The sequence below is a fragment of the Marmota monax genome, unplaced genomic scaffold (genome assembly GCF_021218885.2).
Source record: "Marmota monax isolate L192 unplaced genomic scaffold, Marmota_monax_Labrador192_F-V1.1 WCK01_AAM20220418_F8-fsc00190, whole genome shotgun sequence".
NCBI classification, from domain to species: Eukaryota; Metazoa; Chordata; class Mammalia; order Rodentia; family Sciuridae; genus Marmota; species Marmota monax.
Genome location: NW_026693010.1, coordinates 1,125,092 through 1,134,783, shown reverse-complemented (window position 1 = coordinate 1,134,783; position 9,692 = coordinate 1,125,092). Strand labels below are relative to the sequence as shown.

At 58.8% G+C, this 9,692-nt stretch overlaps 1 protein-coding gene across 2 annotated transcripts; it reads right to left on the bottom strand.

Moving 5' to 3' along the window:
• Amn (amnion associated transmembrane protein) lies at positions 1 to 9,692 on the bottom strand. 2 transcript variants are annotated; one of them, XM_046453235.1, is made up of 12 exons: positions 9,562 to 9,692; positions 8,658 to 8,776; positions 8,501 to 8,545; positions 2,104 to 2,191; positions 1,795 to 2,009; positions 1,535 to 1,672; positions 1,281 to 1,389; positions 1,081 to 1,163; positions 774 to 936; positions 521 to 707; positions 345 to 438; positions 1 to 262 (listed from the first exon to the last, which is right to left on the bottom strand). In XM_046453235.1, the coding sequence occupies exons 1-12, from the start codon at positions 9,602 to 9,604 to the stop codon at positions 164 to 166; spliced, it is 1,383 nt and encodes a 460-aa protein (XP_046309191.1). In that variant the 5' UTR covers positions 9,605 to 9,692; the 3' UTR covers positions 1 to 163. The 2 variants fall into 2 exon arrangements, with proteins under 2 accessions (XP_046309191.1, XP_046309192.1); XM_046453236.1 differs by lacking the exon at positions 521 to 707.

Below are 9,692 nucleotides of genomic sequence, written 5' to 3'. Positions count from 1 at the left end.
TCAAGAGCAAAAAAAAACCCTTTATTGGGCAAGACCAGCCTATCCTTGGTCTTCAAGGAAGACAGGAAAAGACTAAGGTCTCAGGGATGAGGAGGCCACAGGTCAGAGACCCAGCACCCCCACAGGAGGGGGCAACAGGGTAGGAGGTGGGCGCCAGCAGTGGTCAGGCCTCAGCCTCGGCAGCGAAGAGCGGGTTGTCAAAGTAGCTGTGGCTTGTGCTGCTGTCCATCTTCAGGGCCGGACTGCAAGGCCGCACTGGGGGCTGCAAAGGGACACAGGTCAGGACACGTTGGTCCCAGTGCCAGGCCCTGGAGAGCACCCCCTAGACCTTCCCGCCCTCTCACCGGCTCCTCCGAGGTCGCCACGAAGAATACCGGGTTGCTGAAGCCCGAGGGCGTCCCCGCAGGGGCGGGCTCTGCCTCCTCCTGCCTCCTCCACCTGGGGAGCGGGACACCGATGAGCCCCTCGGATGGCGCTGCTCCCGCTTCCCGCCAGCTGCGAACCTGAGCCTGCCGCACACCTGAGCCTCCCGGTGCGGCGCAGCAGCACGATCCCCAGCAGCGCCAGCAGCACCAGCAGCACCGCGGCCACCACGCCGCCTGCGAGCCCCGCGCGGGACCCGGGCGCGTTCTGCTCAGCCGCGGAGTCGCCCCCGACTGGCGCGCCCGACTCCCGCAGGGCGGCCGATAGGACCCCGAGGGCCTCGCCTGCAAGGGAGGTGGGCTCAGCGGCCGGCGGCCACGCGGAGCCAGAGGAAGGGGCGGGGCGCTTACCGTGCTCCGCCACGTCCGCCACGAGGGCCCGGGCCAGCCGCCCCGCGCCGCCGGTCTCGGGTCCAGTGTCCGCCAGCACCACCTGGATCTCCGTGTCGGCCTCCCGCAGCCGGGACCAGCGCGGCACCCTGGACACGGCCACTTGCAGCCCTTGGTACTGGGGCTGGGGAGGGGCAGGGTTAGCCTGGGACCCCGCCCCTCGAGCCCTCGGGGACTTTAGGGGCGCCGCATAAGGGGACAGGTGGACAGAGAGGTCCGTCCCGGCAGGGCCTCCGGAGGCCCCTTCTCGCCGCCCGCGCGGCCATACCAGTGACAGGAAGGCGTCCAGCAGCCGCGCCCGGTACCGCTGCAGATCAAAGGCGGAGCTGTGGGTCAACGACAAGATGGCTCCTGCAGCAGGAGGGCAAGGGTCACGCCGTGGACCCGGGCCCGATGGGGAAACTAAGGCGGGAGCGAGGCAGCGTCCGTCAAGACGCCGCAGCAAGCAGGGCCCCGGGGGACGCTCACCGCAGAGGTCGCAGCACTGCCCCTCAGGCCGGAGGGCGTCGTGGCAGGAGGCCTGGGGGCAGCGGCCGCCCAGGGGCTGCAGGAGCGCCGCGCAGACCCAGGGCAGAGCCTGCGGGGGGAGGCGCAGTGGTCAGCGCCGGGATGACGAGGGCAGACCGCAGCTAGAAAGGGTCCAGTGCCCCGAAGCGGGCCAGCCGCCCAGGCCCAGTACCGACCCTCGCACGGTGCCCGGCAGGGCCTGCAGCCGCGCTCACCTCGGCGGTGCCGCACACGCAGCCCGACGGGTCGGCGCAGGCCTCGGAGCCCAGGCTCAGCGCGCCTGGCCCGTGGAAGTGCAGGCGGCCCGATCGCGACGCCAAGAAAGCGGCCAGGTCCTCGTCGCGCGTGAACGTCTGCGGAAGGCAGGGTGACCCACGGAGCCAGCCACCCGACGAGATCCTCTGGGTGCTCAGAGCCACGTGCGCAGACCAGGAGGGGCGCGAGGGCGCCCCGACCCCTCCTCCGGCCGGCTCACCTGGCCCAGAGCCGAGAGGCTGCGGACGCGCACGGGGCCGGCGCCGGGGCCGAGCCCCACGCGGAAGGAGCCGTCGGGCGGGAAGACGACGTCGTCGTGACTGCAGGGCACGCGCTCGGCGTCCACGGAGAAGAAGCCGCGCGCCTCCTCCGAGCGCCACAGGCGTGGGTCGACCCAGGAGAAGCGGTCGGGGTTGCGGAAGAGCGCCGGGGGTTCTGGGGGCGCGCGTCCCGGAGTCGGCCACCGCGCGGAGACCGGAACGCGCCTTTCCCACAGTCCCCGGAGACGCCCCGCCCGCGGGCGCCTCACCTGAGCCACAGTCCGGGTCCGAGCCCGGGGCTGCCGCGCGGAATCCCGCTCCCGAGGCCAGCACGAGTTCCCCGTCCAGCGGCAGCAGCTGTGGGAGGCATGGGCTGAGGCGGCGCGAGGCCCAGGGCCCGCTCCGCGCCCACCTGCGTCCCTAGGGTCCGCGGGGAGGAGAAAGCAGACCAGGACCATGGAGCAGGGTGAGGTCAGGGCCAGGGGCACCGCGCTCTGGCTTAGACTAGCAGGGTCAGCAGGATCTCGCCAGGGAAAGGAGAAGGACATTCTGCGCGGAATGCAGCTGGGGAACAGCCTGTACCAAGGCTTTGCGGTGAGAACAGCCCAGTGTCCCGAACTCTGGGCTGCAGTGGGGCTACAAGGCCACGTAGGCCGAGGTGGCAGAGCCGCAGGCTGAGGAGCAGGACCGAGCGAGCTGAGACCTGGGCACCCGTGCAGACTTTCCCCATCACCTCCCCCCACCCCTGAGAAGTTACAAGCAAAGGGTTTCTGGGTCCCAGGAACTATATTTTAGAACAGTGACAAGCCTCTGGGGAGGGGGCTTTAGTTTGGAGGAGAGGAGTTCCAGAGAGGGCAGGGAGCATAGGGGGCTTTGAAGGGGTCCTGCTATATTCCCAGATCATGGCTCCATCATTGCAGCCCCTTCACCACAAAAGCCAGGCCATACCCAGGCCTCAGGTGCTAGGAAACATGGCAATAGGAGGGAGAGAACAGAGCAACCCACTCTTCATTTCCCCTCCCCTCCAAGCCGTAGGACCCTCACCCTTTCCACCCTTTTTTCTCTGAGGAGCTGCTCATGAGGGGTCAGCATCACAGGGCCCAGCCCCTTGTCCCAAACTGAGGGGCAGGGCTTGCTCCTCAGCCCTTCCTGGAGCACAGAACCAATAAGATCACAGGCCAACAGCACCGTGGCTGTCCAGCAGAGACCAGACCGCAGGGAATGACCCTGCGCACCACTGATTGCACCTCGGTGCAGGAATCAGAAAAGACAGGTGAAACAGAGTGGTTGTCAAAAAGCGGTGGTCACTGTTTTAAAATTTAGTTCCTGGGACCCAGAAACCCTTTGCTTGTAATTTCTCCGGGGTGGGGGGTCCAAGTGCAGGGTGAGGCCACAGCTCACTGCAGAGTTTGTCTAGCATGAACACAGCCTGGGTTCAACCCCAGAACCACACAAAAAATAATAAAATATAAAAGAAATAAAAAGAATCAAAAAGAAATATGAATAAAATGTGAAAATCACAATGGTTAGAAGGACGAGCACAAGCAGGTGAGATCCACAAGAGGACTAAGCCAACTGTGGATGCCCGGTGATGCTGGTGGTCACACCCAGGCTCCCCAGAAGACAGCAGAAAGAGAGAGGACCAGGGGGCACAGAGGCAGACCCAAGCACTGAGACTCATAGGCAGGGGTGGGACAGAAAGAAAAAGAAATTTTTTTTTTTTTTTTTTTTTTTGTACCTGGAATTAAACGCAGAGGGGCTTAACCATCAGGCCACATTCCCAGTCCTTTTAATTTTTTTTTTTTTTTGAGACAGTCTTGCTAAGTTGGCTTTGAACTTGTGATTCTCCTGCCGCAGCCTCCAGAGTTGCTGGGATTATGGCATACACCACCTCACCCAGCTAGAAGAGCAAATATTTGAAGAAATAACAAAGATGATCTTTCTGAATATGAAGAAAGATGCAAAATCTCAAATTGAGTGCCCAAAGGAAAACTGGAAAATCCACACGTGTGACACATGACAGTATGATTATATCAAAGAGAACATTCTGGAAGCCTCAAAGAGAACACATTACCCAGGAAGGGGGAAAACAAATCAGATTCCTATTTCCCAGCAAAATACAACAGAGCAATAATTTTATATTTTAAAGAAAAATAACTTTCCATCTGGAGGTTTTTTGTTTGTTTGTTTGTTTTTTATCAAGCTAAACTGGGTCAAGTGTGAAGGTACAATTAAAATGCCTTCAACCTAAAAGGCTTCAGAATGAATGCTTCCCAAAGATCCATCCTGTCATCATGCTCAGAAGAATCAAGAAGGAAAAGAAATCCAGATCCTTCAAGAGCTACAGGCAGCAAGAGTGATGAAATAACACTAGTAAGCCAATTCTCTGTGTGTGTGTGTGTGTGTGTGTGTTGCTTGGGATTGAACCAGGGCCTTGCTCTTGCTAAGCAAGTGCTCTCCCACTGAGCCACACCACCCAGTCTCTTGTCTTCTTAAACAGTTTAAAAACTGGGACTAAATATGATGGAGAAGGGAGGGGGGAGACAAAGGGTGAGGGGTCTGTGCTAAGGAGCTTCCTTGTCTAAGGGAAGATACAGACCCCGAGCAGTTTAAGAAATCAATAGGCTACCCAACTGCAAAACTGAGGAGCTACATCCTTTGCTGAACGTTTTAAATGTCAAAAATTTATGCAAAGGGCTGGAGACATAGTTTAGCGATAGAGCACTTGCCTAGCATGCATGAGGTCCAGGGTTGACCCCCAGCACCACACACACACACAGAAGCCAGGCATGGTGGTGCATGCCTACAGTTCCAGCGATTCAGGTGGCTGAGAGAGGAGGATCAGGAGTTGGAGGCCAGCCTGGGCAACATAGTGAAAGCCTGTCTCAAAAACAGCAAACAAAAGATCACACACAGAGAGCAATCCAGAATGTGTATAGACTAGTAAGCATTAAAGACATCATATCAGTATTAGTCAAAATCTGATACCCCAAAATCCCAGCCCAAATAATTTTACAGGGTGGTTTAGTAAACCTTGAAAGAAACGATTCATTTGTTTTCACCAGAAGTTTTCCTGGAGAACAGAAAAAGGAGTGAAAATTGTCAAGTTTCTCTATGAGGCCAGTGTGGTCTTGATTACAAAGCCAGAATGAAGGACAGAAAAAGAAAAAAATGATAGACCCATGTAACTTACAAATGCAGTGGTTAAAATTCTAAGAAAAACATTACCTCACTGGAGGCAATAATGTTTTTTAAGAATCCTGTGCAAGAGCAAGAGTAAGCCCTTATGTGCACTGTGGGATCTGGATGGTGTGCCAATATGGGTGGCCCAAGGTGACAAACATGCCACTCTGGGGCAGGATATTGGTGATGCAGGAGGCTCTGCATGGGTGGGGCCAGGAGGCATATGGAAACTTATGGTACCTTCCTCTCAATTTTAATGCAAACCTAAAACTGCTCTAAGAAATTAAGTTTTAAATGTTTTTAATTTAATTTAATTTAAAAAATAGACGGTCACCACGGGGCATGGTGGTGCACGCCTGTGATCCCAGTAGCTCAGGAGCCTAAGGCAGGAGGATCTCAAGTTCCAGGCCAGCTTCAGTAACTTAACAAGATCTGTCTCGAAAACAAAGAGGGCTGTGGATGTAGTTCACTGATAGAGTGCCCCTGGGTTCAGTCTCCAGTAAAACACACACACACACACACACACTCACTCACACACACACACACACACAGGTAACCAAATAGGGTTCATGTCCCAACCATGCAGGAATGGAGAGCAATGGGGACAATTTTCATCTCATCACCCACAGCAGAATTGATATGTCATGACAGACAAGTCCAGGGTCTTGAGGAAGTTGCAGTTTGGAGCCCTGCTGCAGGTGTGTGCCAGAAGAACATCTTGAGAGCCGAACCTCAGAAAACCTCAGTAATGGAGCTGGGGTTGTAGTGGTGGAGCGCTTGCCTAGCAAGTGTGAGGCACTGGGTTCAATTCTCAGCACCACATATAAACAAATAAACAAAGATCCACCAACAACTAAAAAATATTAAAAAACAAAATAACTCAGTAATGGGCTAAAAGAAGGAGAAGCACATCTCAATCCAAGTAGAAAATGATGGCGCTGGCCCAGGGGCTATGCCTAGGATAGCAGCCACTCCAGAGACGAGGCAGGAAGTCACAAGTTCAAGACCAGTCTCAGCAACTTAGCAAGGCACCGAACAACTTAATGAGATCCTGTTTTAAACTTTTTAAAAAGACTGGGGTGTAACTCAGTGGTAAAGCTTCCCTGGGTTCAATCCCCAGTACCCAAAATAAAAACAAAGAACAAAACAACCAACTGGAGAATATAGTTTTTAAGTATAGGGCACTATTCATGATCAAAACCCAGCCTAGGCCTGGGGTTGTGGCTCAGTGGTGGAGCGCTTGCCTAGCATGTGTGATGCACTGGGTTCGATTCTCAGCACCACATATAAATAGATAGATAGATACATAAATAAAATAAAGGTCCATTGACAGCTAAAATTTAAAAAAAAAATCTCCAAGCCTATCAATACTAGGCAAGAAGCAGCTGGGGATGCAGCTCAGTGGGAGAGTGCAAGCAGGGTTCAATCCCCAGCACCCCCCCACACACACACACACATACACACTATGCAAGACTTCTAAGATCCTGTAAAAAGATATGAATGAACTGAATATTCAGAGAGACAGCCCAGACTCTGGAATAGATGATCCATGGTACAGCTATTCCAATCAATATTTCAGGGTTTGGGGTTTGGGGGAGGGCAGTGGGTGTTGCCTGGGGAACCTGTTCTACAGTTTCTCTGCAACAGTCAGAAGAGGGAAGGAGCAAGTTGCCCCAGAAGACACAAAGATCTGCCACAGGGCACACACAGAACCAGGACAGCCCTGGGTTGGGACTGAGAGTGCTAAGACCCACACCCTGGAGAGGCAGTGAAGCACATCGGGCTATGCCCGAGGTTAAAGGGCAAGGCTGGCTGTTTGGGGAGGATGGGGAAATTGGGCTCACTCTAAGGAGGAAACTAAAACTGGGTCCCTAGCTAGTGCCACACTCACCGATGCACCCCAGGTGGCAAACTGCCACTTGACAGACATACTGGAGTGCTTGCCATTGTGACTGAGTGCAGGTAAGGGATTCTCATAACCAAATATAGTTATGAGGCAACAGACTTTGCATTTGGTAGATTAGAACGAGGGTTTTCGTTTGGCCTGGGACACTGCAGGCCAAGTTCACCGTGAGAAGATACTGGCAGCATCTCACATCCCCACAACAACCAACCGCTGGACAGAGGCTAGAGAGGGTGGCCCAGGTAAGGAAGAGAAGCACCAGCGAGGCAGACAGCTGACGCTGGGAGCGGGTCGCCCGCCGAGGCGCTGGGTCCATTTGGTTTCTGTGGCGACCGCTGCCCTTTACCCTGCCCTGGGCAGTTCCGCGGGTCCTGGGACGTTGAGGGTGGGGCGGGGCTGGCCCGGGAGAGGCGCCTGGGCTGGGCGCCAGGGCCCGACGGAGGGACCCCAGACACGCCTGAGCCATGAGTGGGTGAATGAGCGAAGGACCCTTAAAATCGCCACGCTCCCCAAATAGGTGCCCGAAGTAACGAGGTCGCGCGGCGCTTCACCTCCTCCGGGCGCCCCTCCAGCCCGGGAGCCGCCGCGGGGCCGCCAAGGTTACCCGAGGGCCTGGGTCTCACGCCCCGCACCCTCCCCGGCAGTTGAGGCGCGGGGCCGCGGGGCCGCGATGTGCCGGTTCCGCCCAGCACCCAGCGCTGCCCGGCGCCAGGCGCAGACCTAAGTCAGGAACCGAGGCTAAGGGTGCAGCTCGGCGAGCGCCAGGCCCGGATCGTCCCGGCGCCGCGGAAACAGAAACGCACTTTAAAAGTCGACCACGGGGCCACCCTCGGGGCGGTCCCGATCTGCATCTGGGCAGGGGCTGGGCCGGGCACCGCCCCTGCCCGTGGCCTCCCGGGGAGAAAGCTCTCACGAGCCGAGCTCGTTCCGCCCCCAGCTCCAGCTGCTGCCCTCGCTCGCGGGTGACTGATGAGGGCAGGTCCGATGGCGACTGCAAAAGGGAGGCCGGGAAATGACGCTTTGAACCAGACACGGGGTGCCCTTTCTGTTAAAGGGTGGACAGTAAATAGTCTCGGTCGCTGTCGCCTGTGAATCTGTCTGACACCGCACAGGACGGGCGGGGCTGCGTGCAGATGATTCTGGAAGGGCCCTGGGGTCTCGCCCTGTAGAGCCTGTGCCTCGTGGGAAGCTCCAGACAAGTGCAGATGTGGAGATCCCCAGTCGTGGGAGGTCAGGAAAGCCCTATGTTCCCGATCCCTTAGAACACTAGTATTATGTACCATTTGAGGGGAAGCCCCAGGATTTTAGGGAGGGTGTTCCCCTGGAATAGGGAAAGGCAGGTGGAGCAGCTTCCCCAGAGCAAACTTGACGGAAGACAGACTCTGAGGAGCCGAGGTCAGAGGCAGAAGGGCAGTGGGTACTGAGATGCTCTCCCAAGGCACAGCCTGGCTGAGGCCGAGTGCCTCTCGGCATCAGCCAAAAGGCTGGGGCTGGTCTCCAGACACAGCGACCTGCAGGGGCTCGTGGGCCTCTGCTACCGGCCAGTCCCCTTCCAATCTCGGGTCAGCCCTGCACCTTACCATATCCGAGAGGGTGTGACTTTCTTGCACCAGGACTGACACCATCTGCAGGAAGAAAGGGTGTCAGTAGGGGTAGGTGGAGACCCACCCCCTGCGGGATTATGCAGGTGTGAGGGTCCAAGGCCCCATCCATGATCCAGTAGGGGCTTGGAGGCACCTTGTCTGCAGGGAACTGGACAGCGCCCCCGGCGCACGGTGTCCGGTTCTGGTTCCAGTTGGTGGCAGTATCGAAGCCGGTGTTGGGGACCCAGAATTTGTAGGCGGCCCGGGTCAGCGCTGGGGAGAGGGTGGCTGAGTGCGGCTGCTCTCAGGGAAGGCGATCCCCCCGGAGACGAGCCGCAGGCCGGCGTGGGTCACGCACATGGGTGCCCAGGCGGCCCTGCCCCAGGCCTTGGTGCCCCCGCGCAGCAGGCCGGACCTCGTGGGAACGCCGTCGCGGCGCTGCGACCCACTCCTGGATCTGCAGAGGCGGCTCAAGCTGCTCAGCCTCGGGACGCCGCCCCGCTCGCCTCCCGCCCTGTCCCGTTTGCCTGGCGCTGGAGCAGGGGACTGCTCGGGTCACTCAGTGGCAGCAGGGGGTGGGGCCGGCAGGGCTCAGCCTCCGCCTAGGGGTCAGGCGCGCTTCCTGGAGGCCCTTCCCGGAGGAGTCGCACCACTCCCGGGAAGAGCTCTGGCTGGAGGCGGATCCCCGCGGGCGAAGGAGGAGGCTGGGCCGCAGGGCAGAGGGCGGAGGGCGAGGGGGGGCCTGGGAGGGACGGGGCTGGGCCGCGGCTCCTAAAGCTCCCGGGCGGGCGTCGAGGCGAGCACTAGGGACACTCGCCGGCCAGGGCGCGGGGGTGGGTGGGGAAACTGAGGCAGGCGCCGCGCTGCGGACGCGCACGGTGGCTCCGGGCCGGCGGGCAGGGCGCGAGCGGCACCGAGGCGGGTCTGCCTCCAGCACCGCCCGCCCCGCCGCGTCCTCGCTGGCCAGGGGCCGGGCGGGTTCGGCCTCCCAAGCTCCCCCAGGATCTCGACCCTCGCGGCGTGGAGGGTCCCGCGGCCCCCCTGCGCGCCCAGCCTACCGCACAGCTGCAGCCCCAGCAGGAGCCGGCCCAGCGCGCCCATCGCGTCTCGCGCGGCCCGAGGGGACTTTGCCCCCACCGGCCCACGTGAGCGGGGGTGGGGGCCACCGACGCCACACGTTCACCTTCAG

Coding starts and splice junctions, on each gene's coding strand:
- Amn (XM_046453235.1), bottom strand. CDS start 9,604: ATGGGCGCGCTGGGCCGGCTCCTGCTGGGGCTGCAGCTGTGCG. Junction 8,777..9,561: donor GCTGGGGCTGCAGCTGTGCG/GTAGGCTGGGCG, acceptor CCCTCTCCCCAG/CGCTGACCCGGGCCGCCTAC. Junction 1,164..1,280: donor GCAGTGCTGCGACCTCTGCG/GTGAGCGTCCCC, acceptor CTCCTGCTGCAG/GAGCCATCTTGTCGTTGACC.